Raw genomic sequence first — 24,020 nt, 5'->3', positions numbered from 1 at the left:
CATGGACGGTATATCTGTAAGTCAGATCTGAGGACTGAAATTGTTCTGGGTATATCTGAGGTTGGGAAATCCCACAAAGAGGGCAATGGAATTCTAAATATTACAGTTTGCTGAAAATCTACTCATTTCATTATGTTTCTTGTACTTGAATTCTTTGAAACTAAAGAATATCAACTGTTAGGCATCTGTATCATAATTTATATCCAGTAAAGGGTCAATCGTTTATTAGGCATGTAAGGTAATTTGTACATCTGGAAAAATGTGCAAACACATATCCAGTAAAGGATCAATCATTTATTAGGCATGTAAGGTAATTTGTACATCTGGAAAAATGTGCAAACACATTTTTTAAAATGTGAAATTTGAGACTCATTTAGTCAAAGAACATTTGAGACTCTCAGCTTGAATGAAATGAGACATTGTGAGAATGTATCCAAATATCTTCTAAGGGGCACACTGACATTAGAACATATATTTGTTTTAATACATATATTTTTTATTGGGAAAATGTTGAGTTCAAATTATGTACTAGGCATGCTACTTAGAACTAAGTGGTAATTCAGGGATGCACAGAATAATATTTTTTTTTTCTGCCATCATGGATCAGTATGCAGAGATCTGAATGGAAAGGTACTAGAAATTATGCAATCAAGACAGAAAAATTTTCCAATAGTTACGAGTATTGTGACCAGAAGGTGGATGCTTGAAAAGTAATGTGTCTATTTTAGGGAATTTATGCATTAGAATTTATAGTTTTGAATTTCAAGAATGACAGAAAAGTAGAGAAAATAAAGGTCAAATGGTATGGGATATATTTTCTCCAAGCTTCTTATAAGGGATGGAACCCTGGAGAGTGATCAGATAGACCAGTGAGCAATGGAAAAAAAAGTAGTCAGAAGTACTCTCACTAAAGAAAAAATATCTAGGCATAAAAGTTCTCAGAAAAGGAAATAAGCAGCTTTATGTAAATCTTTGTTGAAAGCATTCCTTAAAGGACCAAATGCCACACATTTCATTGTTATTGATAATAGAGTATTGAGTACAAGGAATCATCTTCCTGAGTTTGTACTTCTTTCCATCTTGAGTTTCATAGCTGTTACAGCAAAAAGTAATTTAAATTTTGAATTTTTCTGATTTGTAAATGGTGATTTAAGTAAAACCTAGAGAACTAAGATAAGCAAAATATCCCAACAAAAAACCAAGCAAACAAAAGAATAGACTATATTTTTTTTGTTCTTTTTTTCCCCCCTTCACTTCATGTCTGGTGATAGAATGAGTAGATATTTGGTTTAGTTGGGAAGAACAGGAATATTTGGAATTAGACACCAGTAAAGAGAGAACCCAATTAATTGAGGTAAAGCTACACACCAAAGTTTCTAGGTTTCAGCACATTGACATTTTATGTTAGAAGTTTCAATGTTGTTGGGGGCCATGGTGCACCCTGAGACTAGCATTTCCCCATGTTTCTAGCACAAGGAGCCAGTAGGTATCTGCAATAGGTATCTGGGTAAAAGAAGCTTGGCAAAGAGTTGCAATGAGTCCAGAAAGAAGATGGCAGTTTTTCCCTTCCCTACAGGGAGAAGTAGATGCTTTAGGAAAGGGTCAAGAGGGATAAAATTTTTCTAAATTCCCCCAAACCTTGTTATATAAGGTATATTAAATGATAGACGTTAAGAGTACACTAAGATGTTGCCCCTTATATAAAAAGGAGTCTCTAAATAATGAGCTCACTTTACTGAAGACATAAAGATTATTGACAGTTGACTATCACATGAAAGTTGCTTTCATATTTGTTGGGTAAGTCAGGGAATGAATGGCGTGCTCTGCCAATTACTGGCAGTATATAAGGGTCTAAGGGAAGTAGAGACCACACTTGACCACATCCACTTGCAAACCACCTGAATTCTCTTCTCCTGACAACATGTGTTGCAACTATGGGAACTCCTGTGGCTATGGCTGCAGATGCGGCTATGGCTGTGGCTATGGCTCAGGTTATGGCTGTGGCTATGGCTCAGGATATGGCTGTGGCTATGGCTCCAAGTATGGCTGTGGCTGTGGCTATGGCTCAGGGTATGGCTGTGGCTGTGGCTATGGCTCAGGTTATGGCTGTGGCTGTGGCTATGGCTCAGGGTGGGGCTGTGGAAGAGGCTCCAGCTATGGATGTGGATATGGCTCTGGCTGCTGGGGCTACCAGCCCCTTTGCTACAGAAGATGTTATTCTTCTTGCTGCTAGACCACCACTCTCCAAGCACCACTAGCTTCTGAAATGACACATCTAAAGAGACAATTGATTCAAGGATCCATACTCCAGGATTTCTATGTCCAGGAAACTGCATGCTTGACAGAGTCTTTGAGCCCCAGTGAACATTTGTTACGATGGCTTCTTGTGCCTGGAGGTTGTGTGGCATCATCTGACTATTTCCCAAAAGTTGGTTTTTACTCCCTTAATCTGGATTCCGTGTTGTGACTGTGCCAGCAATCTTAACATCCTACAGTTGGGCAAAAAACTTATTCTCAATAAAAATGGTTCCTTGCTTCTAACAAATCTCCGTGTTCTTGCTTGCGAATTATTCCTTTCTTGAGGTGTGGTGACCCCTCTTGAAAACTGGGTTGACAATACATTTCATCAACGTGGGGGCACTTCCTTGATATAATACAGGCATTTCTTATCACAGGTACATCAGAGATAATGTTTTCCCGACCTATGTCTTGTACCCCACCCCCATTCTGAGGTACTCACAAATCATACAGTGCTTTAGTACTGTGCCCTGGAAATCACATTGACTCTGGAACGGAGCTAGAGGGGAAAGAGGAGAAGGAATGACACCTATTCAGGAGGTTGTGACAGAAGCCCAAGGGAGAGGAGGTGTGGCCTGAGTGCTGAATGGATGGATGAATAGCATGGGAGAGAATGTTTCCAGAATTAATGAGGAATTAGAAGCAGACTCGGGAGTCTAATGACGAACTAGGGGAAGGATAAATTAGAAGAAAAATGTGGTATCATATGTGCATTTTGATGAAAGTATAAACATATTTGTTTGGATTTTTAAGTTTAATTAATTGATTGAAGTCACTCACTTTTCAAATAGTTTTGAATGTTTTTATTACAAAGATATATTTATTTCATTTGTCAGAGAGAGAGGGGGGATAGAGAGTGAACACAAGTAGGGGGGTCTGAGAGAGAGGGAGATAAGCAGACTCCTGCTGTGCAGGTATCCTGACACCTAGCTCCACCCCAGCATCCTTAGATCATGACCTGATTCTAAATCAGGAGTTGGATGCTTAAGTGACTTGTACCACCCAGGTGCCCAAGTTATTATTATTTCTGAAAGGAAATGTCCTACATACTTAAGACATACTGTAGATGAATTTCCTGCTTTCAGAGTATTTATATTCTAGTAGGTGATAATAAGAAAAACTAACAATTAATTGAGATAAATTTAGACAGATAATTGCTATGGAAGGAATAAAACAGCTTTCTGGAGAAGAGAGTGAAGATTGAAGTATTAGAGAGAGAGTTCAAGAAGGTATTTTGATATTTTGTGTCAAATGAACTGTTTGTTACAAAAAAAAACACTAGAAAGGGCTGTAATAAGTGTAAAGGATAAAGAGAAATGGATTGTTTTGGGGATGATCAGTGGTGCCACAATTTTTAATGGAAATGAGCTAGGACTAGTGTTTAATGGTGTACTCTACTGCCTTAATGGTTGCAGATCTAAGAATGAGATGACAGTTGCGTCTGCTTTCTGAGTTTGAGAGCCTACCACTTTGTTGGGTTCTGAACTCAGTGTCCTTTCCTCACATGACTTTCCAAATCTCTAATACCGTATCCTATCACATAGAATTCTTGTCAGGCTCAGTTTCGTTGGGCCTGTTTTATTTCCATGACCAGGGTCACTGCAAGATCTGAGTCTGAGGTCCCTGGAGCCAAGAACCTCTACAAAATGGCCAGTTTCAAGGAAAATGGATCGGTCATCAAACTCAGCCTCGGAATGTGACAGTGTCCAGGATATAAAGTCTCCTACTCTGGAAGAAATAGGGGTTCTTAAAGAGTTGGGCAGTTTTCATACATGGAATATTTGTATGTCTGATGTGAGGACTGTACTCTGGGTAAATCTGAGGTGGGGAAATCCTACTAAGAGGAGAATGAAATTTGTATAATTACAGTTTTTGAAAATCCACTTATTGTTGTATTATGATCCCTGTCCTTGAAGGCTTTGTGAATGAGGGAAGAACATCATCCATTAAGCACCAATATTGTTAATTTATATATCCATTCATTTATTAGGCATATAAGATAATTAATGCATCTGGAAAAATACCTTCATAAAGTAACACACATCTTCAAAATGTGAAATTTGAGACTATTTTAGTCAAAGAACATTTGAGACTTTCTACTTCAATGAAATCAGAACATTGTGAGAATGTATCCAAATATAGCTTCCAAGGGGCACACTGATTCTTGAACATATATTTGTTTTAATGTATCTATTTTTATAGGGGAAATATTGATAGACATCAAACTATGTACTGGGTACTCAGAACTAAGTGGTGATTCAGGGATGCACAGAGTAAGAGATTTTTTGGGGTCATCATGGTTCAATATCCAGAGATCTGAATGGAGAGGTACTACAAACAATGCAATAAAGGTAGAAAACATTTTCAATTGTTCAGGGCTATTTTGATTGGAAGGTGGATGCTTGAAAAGTAATAGGTCTATTCTAGAGAACTTATGCATTAGAATTTATAGTTTTGAATATCAAGAATGACAGAAAAAGAGAAAATAAGGAACAAATATAGTAGGATGTATTTTTTTGAGCTTTTTTTAGAGATGAAACCTAACAATGATCAGATAGACCAGCATCCAAGTATAGAAAAAATAGTCATAATACATTCAACTGAAGGAAAAATGTCTAATAATGAATGTTCTCAAAAAAGGATTTCAGTAGAATTATGAAAATCCCTGTTGAAGGCTTTCAGAAAGGAATAGATGGCACTGATTTCATTGTTGAAATTTGAGTGTGGTGTAGAAGGAATGATCTTCCTGAGTTTGTACTTCTGAGTCAGATATCATAGTTTTATGGTAAAAATTAATTTAAATTTTGGATCTGCCTGTTTCAGAAAATGGGAATAGGTAAAACCTAGACAAACAAGATAAGCAAAAAATCATTAAAAAAAGAAAAAAACAGTCATGTAATACCTTCCTTCTCCTCCTCTTCCCTCTTCATTGGCTACATGTCTGGTAATAGAATGTTTGGATATTTGGTTTAGATTAGAAGAAAAGAAATATTTGGAATTAGACATCAGTAAAGAGAGAAACTAATTTATTTCTACCAAGTTACAAACTAAAGATTCTAATCTCATCACTTGACATTTTTTTTTCACTTGACACTTTTTATCAAATGTTTCAATGTTGTTCCTCTGTCCTGATACTAGCATTTTCCCTGGCTTGAACCACAAGGAGCTAGTAGGTATCTGCAGTAGGTATCTGGGTGCAAGAAGCCTGGCAAAATGTTGAAATGATTCCAGAAAGGAGATGGGAGTTATTTTCTTCTCTATGGGCAGAGGTAGATTTTTTGGGCAAGAGGAGAGATCAAGAGGCACAAAATTGTCCTAAATTCCCCAATCTTGTCATATCAGTTACATTAAATGATAGGAGGTTTGAAGTTGGGTCTCAGTGGTATGTAGAGCACATAATTCTGAGACAATTCTTTGGCAGAGGGAATTAAATTGCTGCTCTTTAAATAAAATGGGAGACTCCAAATAATGGAGCTCACTTTTCCCAAGACATTATTGATTGTTGACAGTGACTGTCACATGAAAGTTGCTTTCATATTTGTTTGGGTAAGTCAGGGAATGAATGGCATGCTCTGCCAATTACCAACAGTATATAAAGGTCCAAGTCAAGTAGGGACCACACTTCACCACATCCACTTGCAAACCACCCGAATTCTCTTCTCCTGACAACATGTGTTGCAACTACGGGAACTCCTGTGGCTATGGCTGCGGATGTGGCTATGGCTATGGATGTGGCCCCTATTCTGGCTGTGGTTATAGAACTGGCTATGGCTGTGGCTATGGCTCAGGTTATGGCTATGGCTGTGGCTATGGCTCAGGCTATGGCTGTGGCTGTGGCTGTGGCTCAGGTTATGGCTGTGGCTGTGGCTACGGCTCAGGATGGGGCTGTGGAAGAGGCTCCTGCTATGGATGTGGATATGGCTCTGGCTGCTGGGGCTACCGGCCCCTTTGCTACAGAAGATGTTATTCTTCTTGCTGCTAGACCACCACTCTCCAAGCACCATTAGCTTCTGAAATGACACATCTAAAGAGACAATTGACATAAGGATCCAAACCCCAAGATTTCTATGTTCAGGAAACTGCATACTTGACATAGCCTTTGCATCCAATGAAAATTTGTTAAGATGGCGTATTGTGGCTCTGGGCTGTGTGGTATCATCTGACTATTTTCCAGAAGTTGGTCTATATTCCCTCAATCTGGATTCCGTGTTGCGACTGTGCCAGCAATCTTAACATCCTACAGTTGGGCAAAAAACATATTCTCAATAAAAATGGTTCTTTGCTTCTAACAAATCTGTCTTTGCTTGTGATTTACTCCTTTTCTTTAGGTGTTAGGGACCATTTGACAATTGGGCTGACAATAATTTCATCAACCTGGGGTGTCTGCTGTGATATAATACAAGCTTTTCTTCTCATACATGCATCAGAGATAATGTCTCTACCTAATTCACAGATCCTTCATGCCTAGGCACTCAGAACCCAACATAAATCATACAGTGTTTAGAAACTGTGCCCTGGAAATCACACTGCCTTCAGAATTAAGCTAGGTGGTGGTGGTGGGGTGGGTGAGAGGAGAAGGAATGATATTTATTCAGGAGGTTGTGACAGAAACCCAAGGTGGAGGAGGTGTGGCCTGAGTGCTGAAAGGGTAGGATGAATGGCATGGAAGAGAGTTTCAAGGATCAATGAGAAATTAGAAGCAAACTCAGGTGACCCATGAAGAACTAAGGACAGATAAGTTAGAGGAAAAATGTGGTATCATCATGTGCATTTTGATGAAAGTGCAAATACATTTTTTTTGCATATGTTGAATTTAAGGAAATTGATTTAAGCCACTTAATTTACAAATAGTTTTAAAGGTTTTTGAAAGAGAGCTGTCTTATACACTTTCGACACAGGAGCAATATCATAGATGAGTTTCCTGCTCTCAGAAAATTTACATTATAAAAGGAGAAAGGAAAAATAAAGATTAATTACGATATATTTAGAGAGATAATTGCTATGGAAAGAATAAAACATCTTCCTGGGGAAGAGAGTAAATTTTGATATATTGGAGATAGTTCAGGGAGGTATTTTGACATTTTGTGTCAAATGAACTAATCTTTGTTACAAGAAACACCAGAAGGGGCAGTAGTAAATGTAAAGGAAGAGGAGAAATTTATTATGTTTTGGAGATGATCAGTGGTGCCACAATTTTTAGCAGAAAAGAGTAAGGACTAGTGCTTAATGGAGTTCTCTAGTGCTCTACTCAGTGCAGATACAAGAATAGAATGGAAAGCCAAGTTTACTTTCTGAGTTTGAGAGCCTACCACCTTGTTGGGTTCTGAGGTCAGTGTCCTTTCCTCACGTGACTTTTTCAGATCTCTAACACTATATCCTATCATATAGAATGCCTTGTCAGGCTCAGTTTCCATGGGCAGTGAAAAATGACTCATGGTTTTATTTCCAAGACAATGTCACTGGACAAATCTGAGTCTGAGGTCCCTGGAGCCAGGAGCTTCCCCATCCAATGGCCAATGGCAAGGAAGATGGCTCTGCCATTAAAGTCAACCCTGGAGTGAGGTTATGCCCAGGATATAATGTGTTCTTGTGATAAAGAAATAGGGGTTCTTTCAAGAATTGGATAGTTTTCACAGATGATATATCTATGAGTCTGATCTGACTACTGTCCATGCTCTGGGTAAATCTCAAGTGTGTAAATCAAAGGTGGTTAAATCCAACAAAGAGGGGAAGGGACCTCTAAGAATTACAGTTTTTTCACAGTCTACTCATGTTTCATTATGTTCCTGTGCTTGAAGGCTTTATAAAAGGGAAGAAAATCATTAATTAGGCATGAATATGGTAACTTATAGATGCAGTAAAAGGCCAGTTACTTATTAGGCATATAAGGTAACTTGTACATCTGGAAAAAATGTCTTCATAAACTATCACATATTTCAAAATCTGAAATTTGAGACTCAAAGAACATTTGAGACTTTCAGCTTGAATGAAATGAGACATTGTGTGAATGTATCCAAATATCTTCTAGCTTCTAAGGGGCACACTGACCTTTGAACATGTTTTTGTCTTCATGTATTTGATTTGTGTTGGGAAATATCGATTGAGTTCAGATTATGTACCAGGAACTCTACTTAGAATTAAGTTGTGATTCAGGGATGCACAGAATAAGAGAGTTTCTGTTGCCATAAATCAATACCCAGATATCTGAATGGAAAGGTACTAGAAATAAATTTATTTATTTAAAATAAAGATAGAATATTTTGCAATAATTTAGGGGTATTGTGAATGGAAGGTGAGTGTTTAAAAAATAAGGCGATGCTTCTAGGGAACATGTGCATTAGAATATAGAGTTTTGAATTTTAAGAATGACAGAAAAGTAGAGAAAATAAAGAACAAGTACAGTGGGATGTATTTTTCTTTAAGCTTCTTGTAGGGATGAAACAGAGTGATCTGATAGACCATTGGCCAACAGTAGAAAAAGTGAGATTAAGAAATAATCTCAACTGATGGAAAAATGTCTGATAATGAAAATTCTCAGAAAACAAATTCAGTAGACTTATGAAAATCTATGTTGAAGGCTTTCAATAAAGGACTGGATGGCACTCATTTCTGGCATTCATTTCATTGTTGTTAAAATTCGAGTGTGGAGTAGAAGGGATGATCTTCTGAGTTTGTATTCCCTTGCAACTTGTATTTGTTAACTGTCACAGCAAAAATTAATTTAAATCTTAAATTCTGCTTGTGTCAGAAAATAATGATTTAGTTAAAACCTAGACAAGCATCATAAGCAAAAACATCATAAACAAATATATAACATCTTTCTTTCTTTTCTCTCTCTCTCTCTCTCTTTCTCTCTTTTTCTTTCTCTCTTTTTTCTTTCATGTTAAGTTACAGAAAGGTTGAATGTTTCCTTTAGTTGAGAAGAAAGGAATTATTTGGTATTAGAGACCAGCAAAGAGAGAACTTAATTTATTGATGTGAACCTATACTCAAGGTTTCTAGATCTCATCACTATTGACAATTTTTTTTTTTTTTTTTTTTTTTTATGATAGTCACAGAGAGAGAGAGAGAGGCAGAGACATAGGCAGAGGGAGAAGCAGGCTCCATGCACCGGGAGCCCGACGTGGGATTCGATCCCGTGTCTCCAGGATCGCGCCCTCGGCCAAAGGCAGGCGCCAAACCGCTGCGCCACCCAGGGATCCCTCACTATTGACATTTTATATCAGATGTTCCAATGTGGTTGCAGGCTGTTCTGTGCCCTGATATTAGCACCTTCCTTCATCTTTCCTACAAGGACCCAAAAGATATCTGCAATAACTTATCTGGGTGCAAGAAGTCTGGCAGGAAGTTGAAATGATTACAGAAGGGAGTATTTCTTTCCCTATGTGCAGAGGTAGACGTTTTAGGAAGAGCAGGGATCAAGATTGGCAAAATTTTCCTATATTTCTCATCCTTTTTATATTAGGTATTATAAATGATAGTGGGTTGAGAAGTTCGGTATCAGGGGTGTATAGACCACATGATTCACTGAGATAATTTTATGGCAGAGTGAATTAAAATGTGGCTCCTTAAATGAAATGGGGGGAAAAATAAATAAAAGAGGAGACTGCAATTAGTGAGCTGATTTTTCCCAAGACATTATTAATTGTTGACAGTGACTGTCACATGAAAGTTGCTTTCATATTTGTTGGTTGGGTCAGGGAATGAATGGCATGCTCTGCCAATTACTGACAGTATATAAAGGTCCAAGAGAAGTAGAGACCACACTTCACCACATCCACTTGCAAACCACCTGAATTCTCTTCTCCTGACAACATGTGTTGCAACTACGGGAACTCCTGTGGCTATGGCTGCGGATGCGGCTATGGCTATGGATGTGGCCCCTATTCTGGCTGTGGTTATAGAACTGGCTATGGCTGTGGCTATGGCTCAGGTTATGGCTGTGGCTGTGTCTATGGCTCAGGCTATGGCTGTGGCTGTGGCTATGGCTCAGGATGGGGCTGTGGAAGAGGCTCCAGCTATGGATGTGGATATGGCTCTGGCTGCTGGGGCTACCGGCCCCTTTGCTATAGAAGATGTTATTCTTCTTGCTGCTAGATCACCACTCTCCAAGCACCATTATCTTCTGAAATGACATCTAAAGAGACAATTGATTTAAGGATCCATACCCCAAGATTTCTACGTTCAGAAAACTGCATACTTGACATAGCCTTTGTCATCCAATGAAGATTTGTTAAGATGGCATATTGTGGCTCTGGGCCGTGTGGCATCATCTGACTATTTTCCAAATGTTGGTCATTGTTCCCTTAATCTAGATGCTGTGTTGTGACTGTGCCAGTGATCCTAACATCCCACAGTTGGGCAAAAGCTTATTCTCAATAAAAATGCTTCTTTTCTTTTGACTAATCTGTGTTCTTATTTGTAAATTACTCCTTTTGAGGTGTTAGGACCACTCTTGAAAATTGGGCTGACAATATGTCATGACCCTGTGGTCTTCCTTGATGTAATACTAGCTTTTCTTCTCATCATGCTTCAGAGATAATGTCATCTTCACCTAATTCTTAAATCTCTCATGCTAGGCACTTACAACCCAACAGAAATCACACAGTATTTTAGAATCATGTCTTGGAAATCACACTGAGTGTACAATGGAGCTGAAGGGGAAGAAAGGGAAGGAATGACACCTATTCAGGTACTTGTGACAGAAGCCAAAAGGAGAGGAGGTGTGGCCTGACTACTGAATAGATGGAAGAATGGGATGGAAAAGAGTATTTCCAGGATCAATGAGAAATTAGAAGTAGACTCAGTTGACTAATGAAGAACTGAGGATAGATAAATTAGAGAGAAAATATGGTATCATATCACATGCATTTTTGGAAGTGTGTATATATAATTTTTATATATTGTGTTTGAGGAAATTGATTTAAGTCACTTGTTTGATAAATACCTTTGAATGTTTTTGAAAGAAAACTTCCCCACACACTGAAGATACAGTAACAAAATTTTAGAAGAGTTCCCTGCTCTCATAGTGTTCATATTCTAATAGGTGATAATAAAAAAGAACAATTAATTAAGATACATTTAGACAGATAATTGCCACGGAAGGAACAAAACAACTTCCTGGGGAAGAGAGTAAAGGTGGAAGTATTGGAGACACAGTTCAGGGAGATATTTTGACATTTTGTGTCAAATGAACTAATCTTTGTTACAAGAAACACTAGAAGGGGCAGTAGTAAATGTAAGGGAAGAAGAGAAATGTATTATGTTTTGGGGATGATCAGTGGTGCCACAATTTTTAGTGGAAATGAGCAAGGAGTAGTGGTTAATGGTGTTCTCTAATGCCTTAATTGGTACAGATATAAGAATGGGATGGAGGGACACCTGGGTGGCTCAGGGGTTACGTGTCTGCCTTGGGCTCAGAGTGTAATCCTGGGGTCTGGGGATCGAGTCCCACATTGGGCTTCCTGTGAAGAGCCTGCTTCTCCCTCTGCCTATGTTTCATGTGTCTCTAATGAGTATAATAAAAACAGTCTTAAAAAAAAAAAAAAAGAATGGGATGAAAAGCCAGGTCCACTTTCTTGAGTTTGAGAGCCTACCACTTTGTTGGGTTTTGAGTTCAGTGTCCTTTCCTCATGTGACTTTCCAGATCTCTAACACTGTATCCTATCACATAGAATGTCTTGTCAGGCTCAGTTTCCATGGGCAGTGAAAAATGACTCACTGTTTTGTCTTCATGACAAAGGTTACTGAACAAAATCTGAGTCTGAGGTTCTGGAGCCAGGAGCCCACTATTTCTTCATCAGTAGGACACATTATATCCTAGTCACAGCCTCACTCCAGGGCTGACATTGATGGCAGAGCCATCTTCCTTGCCATTGGCTATTGGGTGGAGGCTCCTGGCTCATTTTTCACTTTAGGGCCGACTTTGATGGCAGAGCAAACTGTAATACTTAGAATTCCATTGCTCTCTTTGTGGGATTTCCCAACCTCAGATATACCCAGAACAATTTCAGTCCTCAGATCTGACTTACAGATATACCGTCCATGAAAACTGTCCAAATCTTGAAAGAACCCCTAAAATATATAATGTGTCCTACTGATGCCCAGGATATAATGTGTCCTACTGATGAAAAAACAGGAATTCTTCAAGATTTGGACAGTTTCTGCAGGTGGAATATGTATAAGTCAGATCTGAGGATAGACTGTGCTCTGGATAAATCTGAGTTGGGAGAAATCCTAGAAACAAGGGAATGGGATACTAAAAAAATACATTTTACTTAAAATTTACTTAACTAATTTATTATGATTCTTGTCCTTGAAGGCTTTCTGAAAGAGGGCAGAGTATCATCTATTAGGCATGAGTATCATAATTTACATACCCAGTAAAGAGCTGATCATTTATTAGGACTATTGGATAATTTATACAACTAGAAAAGTGCCTTTATAAACTAACACATAATCAAATTATGAAATTTGTGAACCTTTTACTCAACATTTGGGACTTACAGCATAAATGAAATGAGAACATTGTGATAATGTATCCAAATACCTTATAGCTTCTAACTGGCACAACAGTGCTTGAAAATGTTTTTGTTTTAATGTACCCTTTTTTTAGTGACAGAAGTATTGATAGAGGTCAAATTATGCACTGGGTACTCTACTTTGAGCTAAGTGGTGATTCAGGGATGCACAGAAGAGATTTTTTTTCGGCCATCATAGTTCAATACCCAGAGATCTGAATGGAAAGGTACTACAAATAATGCCATAAAGACAGAAAACATTTTCAGTAGTTCAGGGGCATTTTGATCAGAAGGTAGGTGTTTGAAAAGCAAAGTAGCTATTCTAGGGAACTTGTGCATTAGAATTTCAAGAGTTGACAGAAAAGTTGAGAAAATAAAGTTAAAGAACATGTGTAGTGGCATGTATTTTTCTTTAAGTTTCTTGTTAGAGATGAAACATAACAGAGTGATCAAGTAGACCAGTGTCCAACTGTAGAAAAATGAGTCATAATACTATCAACCGAAGGAAAAATGTCTCATAGTGATAGTTCTCAGAAAAGGATTTCAGGAGAATTATGAACATTCCTGTTGAAGATCTTTAATAAAGGACTGGATGGTGTTCTTTTCCTTGTTAAAATTTGAGTGTAGAGAGGAAGGAATGATCTTCCTAGTTTGTACTCCCTTCCAATTTGGATTTCATAGCTGTTATAAAGAAAGTATTTTAAATATTGGATCCTTCTTGATTTGGAAAATGGACAATGAAGGTAACCCAAAAAAAAGAAAAATCAAAGAAACAAAAACAACAATAACAACAAATAGCCAAACAAATTCCAAAAGAGTTTTTTCTTTTTTCTTGGTTCATTTCTTTGTTTTTCTCTTTCTTTCTACATTTTTGATTGATTTATGTTGATGGAATGGTTGGATATTTGGAAAATAAATATTTGATACTAGACACCAGTAAGAGAAAACCTAATTTATTGATGTGAAGTTATACACACCAAGGATTCTAGATCTCAGCACTATTGACATTTTATATTACATGTTTCACAGTTTGGGGTACTATTCTGTGTCCTGAGATTAGTATCTTCTCTCCTTTCTACCATAAGGAGCCAACAGGTATCTGTAGTAGGTATCCAAGATGCAAGAAGCCTGAAAAAAAGTTACAGTAATTCCAGAAAGGAGACGGCAGTTATTCCCCCACCTCCCCCCGCACCCCGTGGGCAGAGGTAGATGTTTTAGGATGAGCAGAGATCAAGACTGGAAAAATTTTCCTAAATTCCACCAACATTGTTAGTTATATAAGATATCGTAAATGATAGGAAATTGGGAAATAGGGTACCAGTTGTATGTAGAGCACATGATTCTACTGAGACAATTCTCTGGCAGAGGGAATTAAATTGCTGCTCTTAAAATAAAATGAGAGTCTTAAAATAATGAGCTTATTTTTCACAAAACATTGTTGATTGTTGACAGTGACTGTCACATGAAAGTTGCTTTCATATTTGTTGGGTAAGTCAGGGAATGAATGGCATGGTCTGCCAATTACTGACAGTATATAAGGGTCCAAGAGAAGTAGAGACCACACTTGACCACATCCACTTGCAAACCACCCGAATTCTCTTCTCCTGACAACATGTGTTGCAACTACGGGAACTCCTGTGGCTATGGCTGCGGATGCGGCTATGGCTATGGATGTGGCCCCTATTCTGGGTGTGGTTATAGAACTGGCTATGGCTGTGGCTATGGCTCAGGTTATGGCTGTGGCTGTGGCTATGGCTCAGGCTATGGCTGTGGCTGTGGCTATGGCTCAGGCTATGGCTGTGGCTGTGGCTATGGCTCAGGCTATGGGTGTGGCTGTGGCTATGGCTCAGGCTATGGCTGTGGCTGTGGCTATGGCTCAGGCTATGGCTGTGGCTGTGGCTATGGCTATGGCTCAGGATGGGGCTGTGGAAAAGGCTCCAGCTGTGGGTGTGGATATGGCTCTGGCTGCTGGGGCTACCGGCCCCTTTGCTACAGAAGATGTTATTCTTCTTGCTGCTAGACCAATGCTGCTCCAAGCACCATTTGCTTCTGAAATGTCACATCTAAAGTGACAATTGATTCAGGGATCCAAACCCCACGATTTCTACCTCCGGGAAACTGCATGCTTGACAGAGGTTTTGATCTTCAGTAAACATTTTTGTGCCTGGATGCTATGTAGCATCATCTGAGTGTTTCCCCAATGTTAGTCTTTATTCTCTTATCTGGATTCTGTGTTGTGACAATGCCAGAGATCCTAATGTCCCACAATTGGCAAAATTGTTGTTCTCAATAAAAATGGTTCTTTGCTTCTAACAAATCTGTGTTCTTGTTTATAAATTATTCCTTTTTTGAGATGTTATGACCCCTTTTGAAAATTGGGCTGGCAATATGTTTCCTAAACCTGGGGTTCCTCCTTGACATAATACAAGCATTTCTTTTCATACATGAATTAGAGTTAATGTCTTCTTCAATTTCTTGTATCCCTCATGAACAGGCATTCAGAATCCAATAGAAATCATACAGTATTTCAGAACCATGCCTTGGAAACCACTATGTATGTAGAACTGAGATGATGGTGAAAGAAAAGGAATGGCACCTATTCAGGAGGTTGTGACAGAAGTCCAAGGGTGAGGAGATGTGTCCTGAGTGCTGAACAGATGAATGGCATGGAAAAGAATTTCTGAGATTAATGAGAAATTGGAAGCAGACTCAGGTGACACATGAATAGCTAAGGAAAGGATAAATTAGAAGAATAAGGTGGAATTATATTATGTGCATTTTGAGGAAAGGGCAAAAATATTTGTGTATATCAAGTTTAGGAATTTGATTTTAGTCACTTAATGATATGTAGCTTTGGATTTTTTTTTAATTTTATTTATATAGAGAGCATGAGCAGGGCTAGGGGAAGCTGGAGAGTCAGAGAATCTCCTAAGTACTCCAAGTTGAGCACAGAGTTCAATGCGGAGCTCATTCTCATGACCCCGAGATCATGACCTGAGCTGAAATCAGGAGTCAGATGCTTAACTGACTGAGCCACCCTGACACCCCATCTCTTTGTATGCTTTTTTATTTTTGTTATTTTTAAAGATTTTATTTAATATTTGTGTGAGTGAGCGAGTGAGCAAGGGGCTAGGCTCCGAGGGAGAGGGAGAAGCAGACTCCCCAGTGAGAAGGGAGCCCTATGCTGGGCTCTAACCCAGGATCCTGGCATCATAACCTCAGTCAAAGGCAGCTGTTTAATTGACTGAGCCACCCAGGTGTCCCTTTCCATGTCTTTGAATGTTTTTGAAAGGGAACTGTGCTATATAGTACAAAGCTGCAGATGAGTTTTTTGTTCTCAGAGTGTTTATATTCTAACAGGTGATAATAAAAAAAAAGGTAATAATTAAATTTAGATAGATAATTGCGTTGGAAGCAATAAAGCAGCTTCTTGGGGAAGAAATTGAAAGTTGGAATATTGGAGAGAGGGTTCAGGGAGGTATTTTGGCATTTTGCATCAAATGAACTGATGCCTGTTACAAGAAACACTAGCAAGGAAGGTAGTAAGTACAAAGAGAGAAGAAAAATGCATCAACTTTTAGGGGTGATGAGTGGTGCCACAATTTTTGTGGAAAAGAGAAGGCCTACTTCCTTAAATGGGCTCACTTTGTTCGGGGAATATATGAGAATGGGATGAAAATGTCTGGTTGACTTTAGGAGTTTGAGAGTCAACTAGTTTGTTGGGTTCTGACTTCAGTGTCCTTTCCTCATGAGACTTTCCAGAACTCTCACATTTAGATCTTGTAATAGAAGATGACTTTTCAGACTCAATTTCCACCATGAAAGATAAATGAGTCTTTGTCTCATCTTCATGACAAGGGTCACTGCATAAAGTCTGAGTCTGAGGTCAGCTAGAAGTGAGGAGAGTCCACCAAATGGCCAATTCTAAGGAAGATGGCTCTGCCATTCAAGTCAGCCCTACAGTAAGGCTATTCCCAGGATATAATGTGTCCTATTGATGAAGGAACAGGGGTTCTTCAACGCTTGGACAGTTCACAGATGGAATATCTGTTAGCGGGATCTAGGGAATGACTGTGCTTGATGAAATCTGAGATGGGGAAATCCTACATAGAAGGGAAGGGAATTCTAATAATTACAGTTTGTTGAAAATATACTCATGTTTCATTATGTTTCTTGTACTTGAAGGATTTGAAAGAAAATTTTTTTTTTCAGTTTTTAAAACTTTTTTAAATTTTTTTAAGTTTTTATTTTATATTATCTACAAAGTAAAAGTTTTTCCCTTAACTTAAAAGTTGAACCACTGTAGACAGTGATCACTCCATCAAACTTGATTTATAAATAATAACCCATCATTTTGACGGTAAGAATTTACTGAACCTTTGTCAAGTTTAGTAAAAGGGTGTTCCAAGTCTTGATTATTATTATTTTTTTAACAGTAATAGCAGCAAGAATCACTCTTGTTACTTTTGCTAGCTGATGTGTTCATGACTTTTGAGGGTCATTAAAAAATAAATAACTTCCAGTTTCAGCAAGCAGAGCTGGGGTACTTGCAGGACTCTGAAACAGCATATGGAATTATGGAACAGCCCACAAGTTCCTAAATGACCGAGTGGTCAACTTGGCACCTGTATTGTAATTTATATTCAGTAAAGGGTTGATCATTTATTAGGCATATAAGATAATTTGTACATCTAGATAAGTGTCTTCATAAGCTAACACATATCTTCAAAATGTGAAATTAGAGACTCAAAGAACATTTGAGACTTTCAGCTTGCATGAAATGAGAACATTGTGATAATGTATCCAAATATCTTACAGTTTCTAAGGGCCACACTGACCTTAGAACATATATTTGTTTTAATGCATCTGTTTTTTATTGGGGAAGTGTTGAGTTCAAATTATGTACTGGCCATGCTACTTAGAACTAAGTGGTAATTCCGGATGCACAGAATAATAATTTTTTTCTGCCATCATGGATCAGTATCCTGACATCTGAATGGAAAGGTATTATTCATTATGCAATAGAGCTAGAAAAATTTTTCAGTAGTTTAGGGATATTGTGACCAGAAGATGGGGGTTTGGAAAGTAACATGTCTACTTGAGGGAACTCGTGTACTAGAATTTATAGTTTTGAATTTCAAGAGTTGATGGAAAAGTAGAGAAAATAAGGGTAAAGAACAACTGGAATGGGATATATTTTTTCTTAAACTTCTTAAGGATGAAACAGAGAGATAAGACGTACTAGTAACCAATGGTAGAAAAACTAGTCAAAAATATTTTCAACTGAAGGAAAAATGTGTAATAATGAAAGTAAGAAAAAGAATTCAGAAGCTTTATGAAAATCCCCATTGAAGGCCTTTTATAAAGAGCTGAATGGATTTCATTTTGTTGTTGAAATTTGAGTGTTGAGTAGAAGATATGATCTTTCTGAGTTTGTACTGCCTTCCAACTTGGATTTCATAGTTATAGTAAAAAATGATTTAAATTTTGGTTTCTTCCCATTTTGGAAATTGGTGATTTAGGTAAACCTAGACAACCAAGATAAAAACATCACAAACAAACATAACACCTTTCTATCTTTTGTGTGTGTGTGTGCATGTTAAGGGACAGAAAGTTTAGATGTTTGGTTTAGTTGAGAAGAAAGGAATATTTGGAATTAGACACCAGTAAAGAGAGAACCTAATTTATTGTTGTGAAGCTACACATCAAGGTTTCTAGATCTCAGCACTACTAACATTTCATATCAGATGTTTCAATGTTTCAGTGTTGTTGGGGGCTGTTCTGTGCCCTGAGATTAGCATCTTCTTTCCTCTCTACCACAAGGAGATAGTAGGTATCTGAAGTAGGTATCTGGTTTTGAGAAGCCTGGTATGAATTGCAAGGATTCCAGAAAAGAGATAGTAGTTACATCCTCCAGTATGGGCAGAAGTAGATTTTTGAGGAAAGATGAGAAATGAGGAGGGATATAATTATCCTAAATTCCCCCAACCCTATAATAAAAAGTATATTAAATGATAGGTTGTGAAGTTGGGTCTCAGTGGTATGTAGAGCACATGATTCTGAGACAATTCTTTGGCAGAGGGAATTAAATTGCTGCTCTTTAAATAAAACAGGAGACTCCAAATAATGAACTAACTTTCCCAAAGACATTAATGATTGTTGACAGTGACTGTCACAGCACAGTTGCTTACATATTTATTGGGTAAGTCAGGGAATGAATGGCATGCTCTGCCAATTACTGACAGTATATAAAGGTCCAAGGCAAGTAGAGACCACACTTCACCACATCCACTTGCAAACCACCCGAATTCTCTTCTCCTGACAACATGTGTTGCAACTACGGGAACTCCTGTGGCTATGGCTGCGGATGTGGCTATGGCTATGGATGTGGCCCCTATTCTGGCTGTGGTTATAGAACTGGCTATGGCTGTGGCTATGGCTCAGGTTATGGCTGTGGCTGTGGCTATGGCTCAGGTTATGGCTGTGGCTGTGGCTATGGCTCAGGATGGGGCTGTGGAAGAGGCTCCAGCTATGGATGTGGATATGGCTCTGGCTGCTGGGGCTACCGGCCCCTTTGCTACAGAAGATGTTATTCTTCTTGCTGTTAGACCATCACTCTCCAAGCCCCATTTACTTCTGAAAGGATACATTTAGTGGGATAGCTGATTCAAGCCTCCAAATCCAAGATTTCTATGTCTAGGAAATGGCATACTTGACAGAGGCTTTGTCTTCCAGTGAACGTTTTTTTTAGGATGGCGTCTTATGGCTTGAGTTTATGTGGTATCATCTGACCATTTCCAGAAGTTGCTCTATACTCCCTTAATCTGGATTCTGTGTTGTGACTGTGCCAGTAATCTTCACGTCTCACAGTTGGGCAAAAATTTATTCTCAATAAAAATAGTTTTTTCCTTTTAAAATTCTGTTTTTGTTTGTGATTTATGTAAGTATGTATGTATGTATGTGTGTGTGTTTGTTATGGCCACTCTTGAAAATTCACTCACAATATGTTTTATAAACCTGGGGTTCTTCCTTGATATAATACAAGCATTTCTTGTCATATGTACATCAGAGATAATGTCTTCTCTACCTATTTCTCATATCCCTCATGCTCAGGCACTCAACCCAACAGCAATCACACAGTATTTCAGAACTGTGCCCTGGAAATAACCCTATGTCTAAAATGAAGTTGGAGGGGAAAGAGGAGAAGGAAAGACACCTTTTTAAGGAGTCTGTGAGAGAAGCCCAAGGGAGAGGAGGTGTAGCCTGAGTGCTGCATGGATAGATGTCATGAAAGAGAGTTTCCAGGATCAAGGAGAAATTAGAAGCAGACTCAGGTGACACATGAACAATTAATGGAAGGGTAGGATGGAGGAAAAATGTGATATTATCACCTCTGCATTTTGTTGGAAGTGCAAATATATTTGTTTGCATACCTTAAGTTTGAAGAATTTATTTAAGACACTTGTTTGAGAAATGGCTTTGAATGTGTTGAAAGGGAACTGTCCTACATACTGACAATACAGTAACAAATTTTTAGAGGAGTTTCCTGCTCTCAGAATGTTTGCATTCTAATAAGTGAAAATGAAAAAAAAAAAAAAACAACAAGATACTTTTAGGCTGATAATTGCTATGGAAGGAATAAAACGACTTCCTGGGAAAAGTGTGAAGGTGGAAATATTGGAGAGATAGTTCAGGGAGTTATTTGGCATTTTGTGTCAAATGAACTTATGTTTGTCACAAGAAACACTAGAAATAGTGGTAGCAAGTGTAATGATGAAGAGAAATTCATCATGTTTTGGCAATGATCGGTGATGCCACAATTTTTAGTGCAAAAGTGTAAGGACTGGGATGCCTGCGTGGTTCAGTGGTTGAGTGTCTGCCTTTGGCTCAGGGTGTGACCCCAGGATCCCAGGATAGAGTCCCACATTGGACTCCATGCTGGGAGCCTGTTTCTCCTTCTGCCTATGTCTCTGTCTCTGTCCCTCTCTTTCTGTGTCTCTCATAAATAAATAAAATAAATTTATTTTAATAATTGTAAGGACTAGTGCTTAACGGTGTTCTCTAGAGCCTTAATTGGTACAAATATAAGAATGTGTTGAAAAGCTGTCTACTTTCCGTGTTTGAGATCTTACCACTTTGTGGGTTCTGAGTTCAGTTTCCTTTCCTCATGTGACTTTCTAGATCTCTAACACTGTATCTTATAACATAGAATGTCCAGGGTAGCTGGGTTGGGGAATGGGATAATTGGGTTAGAGGCATTAAGAAGGGTATGTGATGTGATAAGCACTGGGTGTTATATGCAACTGATGAATTACTGAACTCTACATCTGAAAATAGTGATGTTCTACATGTTGGTTAATTGAATTTAAATTAAATAAATATAGAATGTCTTGTCATGCTCTTTTTCCATAGGCAGTGAAAAATGATTCACTGTTTTATCTCCATGACAAGGGTCACTGCACAAATCTGAGTCTGAGGTCCCTAGAGCTCGGAGACTCCACAAAATGGCCAGTTGCAAGGAAAATGGCTCTTCCAAAGTCAGCCCTGGAGTGAGGCTATGCCCAGGATATATAATGTGTCCTACTGATGAAAAAACAGGAATTCTTCAAGATTTGGACAGTTTCTACACATGGAATATGTGTAAGGCAGGTCTGAGGATAGACTGTGCTCTGAATAAATTTGAGTTGGGGAAATCTTAGAAAATCTTAGAAACAAGGGAATGGAATTCTAATAATTACATTTTGTTGAAAGTCTATTCATGGTCCATTATGTTTCTTGTGCTTGAAGGCTTTTGAAAGACAGAAGAATATCATCAATTAGACATCTATATCATAACATATATTTAATAAAGGGTCGATCATTTTAGGCATACAAGAATATACATCTGGAAAAATGTCTTTGTAATTTACACTATCTTCAAAAAGTGAAATGTGTGTATATTAGTAAAGAACAAAATTTGAGACTTCCAGCTTGCATGAAATGAGAACATTGTGATAATGTATCCAAATATCTTAGAGCTTGAACATATTTTTGTTTTAATCCATATATTTTTTAATTGGGGAAATATTGAGTTCAGATTATATACCAGGCACTCTACTTTGAACTAAGTGGTGATTTAGAGAAATACAGAATGACAGATTTTTTTTTTTGCCTTATAGATCAGTATCCCGACATCCCAATGAAAAGGTACTAGAAATTATGCAATAAAGATAGAAAAATTTTTGATTACTCAGGGGTATTGTGACCAGAAAGTTGGTGCTTAAAAAGTAACTTGTCTATTCTAGGGAACTTGTGTATTAGAATTTATAGTTTTGAAATTCGAGATTTGACAGAAAAGTAGAGAAAATAAAGGTAAAGAACAACTGGAATGGGATATACATATATATGTATAGAATATGCACATTTCTAAATATATATCATATATATATTTTAAACTTCTCATTAGGGATGAAACAGAGAGATGAGATATATCAGAAACAAATGGTAGAAAAACTAGTTGAAAATACTCTCAAATGAAGGAAAAATGTGTAATAATAAAAGGTCTCAGAAAAGGGATTCAGCAGCTTTATGAAAATCCCTTTTGAAGGCCTTTTATAAAGAACTGGATGGATTTAATTTTGTTGTTGAAATTTGAATGTTGAGTAGAAGATATGATCTGAGTTAGTATTGCCTTTCAACTTGGATTTCATAGTTAGAGTAAAAAAATAATTTAAATTTTGGTTTCTTCCCATTTTGGAGATTGTTGATTTAGGTAAACCTAGACAACCAAGATAAACAAAAACATCACAAACAAACATATAACATCTTTGTTGGTTGTTTGCCTGTTTGTCTTTTGGTCTGCATGTTAAACGGTGGAAGGGTTGGATGTTTGGTTTAGTGGAGAAGAAAGGAAATATTTGGTATTAAACACCAGTAAAGAGAGAATGTAATTTATCAATGTGAAGCTACATAGCAAGTTTTCTAGATCTCAGCAGTATTCACATTTTATGTCAGATGTTTCAATGTTTTTGGTGGCTGTTCTGTGCCCTGAGATTAGCTTCTTCCCTGGTTTCTCACACAAGTAGCCAGAAGGTATCTGCAGTAAGAATCCAGGTACAAGAAGCCTGGCAAATATTTGCAAGGATTCCAGAAAGAAGATGGCAGTTATTTCCTCCCCTATGGGCAGAGGTAAATATTTTAGGAAAGAGGAGAAATCAAGAGGGATGTAGTTTTCTAAATTCTCTGGAACCTTGTTATAAATGCTATATTCAATGATAGGAGTTTATAACGTTGGGTTTCAGTGGTATATAGACCACATGATTCTACTGAGACAATTCTTTGGCGGAGGGAATTAAAATGATGTTCTTTAAATAAAATGGGAGGCTCCAAATAATGAACTTACTTTTCACAAGACATTATTGATTGTTTACAGTGACAGTCATATGAAAGTTGCTTTCATATTTGTTGGGTAAGTCAAGGAATGAATGGCATGCTCTGCCAATTACTGACAGTATATAAGGGTCCAAGAGAAGTAGAGACCATACTTCACCACATCCACTTGCAAACCACCCGAATTCTCTTCTCCTGACAACATGTGTTGCAACTACGGGACCTCCTATGGCTATGGCTGCGGATGCGGCTATGGCTATGGATGTGGCCCCTATTCTGGCTGTGGTTATAGAACTGGTTATGGCTGTGGCTATGGCTCAGGCTATGGCTGTGGCTGTGGCTATGGCTCAGGCTATGGCTGTGGCTGTGGCTATGGCTCAGGTTATGGCTGTGGCTGTGGCTATGGCTCAGGTTATGGCTGTGGCTGTGGCTATGGCTCAGGATGGGGCTGTGGAAGAGGCTCCTGCTATGGATGTGGATATGGCTCTGGCTGCTGGGGCTACCAGCCCCTTTGCTACAGAAGATGTTATTCTTCTTGCTGCTAGACCACCACTCTCCAAGCACCACTAGCTTCTGAAATGACACATCTAAAGAGACAATTGATTCAAGGATCCATACTCCAGGATTTCTATGTCCAGGAAACTGCATGCTTGACAGAGTCTTTGAGCCCCAGTGAACATTTGTTAGGATGGCTTCTTGTGCCTAGAGGCTGTGTGGCATCATCTGACTATTTCCCAAAAGTTGGTTTTTACTCCCTTAATCTGGATTCCGTGTTGTGACTGTGCCAGCAATCTTAACATCCTACAGTTGGGCAAAAAACTTATTCTCAATAAA

The 24,020-nt window shown here is 38.2% G+C and overlaps 4 protein-coding genes across 6 annotated transcripts; all 4 read left to right on the top strand.

Moving 5' to 3' along the window:
- The first annotated feature begins 1,921 nt into the window (after window positions 1–1,921).
- Window positions 1,922–2,490, top strand: LOC125754160 (keratin-associated protein 21-1-like). 2 transcript variants are annotated; one of them, XM_049104771.1, is made up of 2 exons: window positions 1,922–1,959; window positions 2,044–2,490. In XM_049104771.1, exons 1-2 carry the CDS (start codon window positions 1,922–1,924, stop codon window positions 2,231–2,233), a joined length of 228 nt encoding a protein of 75 aa, XP_048960728.1. In that variant the 3' UTR covers window positions 2,234–2,490. The 2 variants fall into 2 exon arrangements, with proteins under 2 accessions (XP_048960728.1, XP_048960727.1); XM_049104770.1 differs by having other exon boundaries at window positions 1,922–2,490.
- Window positions 2,491–14,393: 11,903 nt separating this feature from the next.
- On the top strand, window positions 14,394–15,135 carry LOC118353054 (keratin-associated protein 6-2-like). Of its 2 annotated transcripts, XM_049104646.1 has the most exons (2): window positions 14,394–14,548; window positions 14,579–15,135. In XM_049104646.1, the coding sequence occupies exons 1-2, from the start codon at window positions 14,431–14,433 to the stop codon at window positions 14,836–14,838; spliced, it is 378 nt and encodes a 125-aa protein (XP_048960603.1). In that variant the 5' UTR covers window positions 14,394–14,430; the 3' UTR covers window positions 14,839–15,135. The 2 variants fall into 2 exon arrangements, with proteins under 2 accessions (XP_048960603.1, XP_035565329.2); XM_035709436.2 differs by having other exon boundaries at window positions 14,394–15,135.
- Window positions 15,136–19,108: 3,973 nt separating this feature from the next.
- LOC112661868 (keratin-associated protein 21-2-like) lies at window positions 19,109–19,735 on the top strand. The gene has a single exon (XM_025449972.3). The coding sequence runs from the start codon at window positions 19,145–19,147 to the stop codon at window positions 19,424–19,426; it is 282 nt and encodes a 93-aa protein (XP_025305757.1). The 5' UTR covers window positions 19,109–19,144; the 3' UTR covers window positions 19,427–19,735.
- Window positions 19,736–23,354: 3,619 nt separating this feature from the next.
- On the top strand, window positions 23,355–24,020 carry LOC112661871 (keratin-associated protein 6-2-like). Its single transcript, XM_025449973.3, has one exon. It carries the CDS (start codon window positions 23,390–23,392, stop codon window positions 23,729–23,731), a length of 342 nt encoding a protein of 113 aa, XP_025305758.3. The 5' UTR covers window positions 23,355–23,389; the 3' UTR covers window positions 23,732–24,020.

Source organism: Canis lupus, chromosome 31, assembly GCF_003254725.2.
Source record: "Canis lupus dingo isolate Sandy chromosome 31, ASM325472v2, whole genome shotgun sequence".
NCBI classification, from domain to species: Eukaryota; Metazoa; Chordata; class Mammalia; order Carnivora; family Canidae; genus Canis; species Canis lupus.
This window is presented reverse-complemented; position numbering and strand designations above follow the sequence as displayed.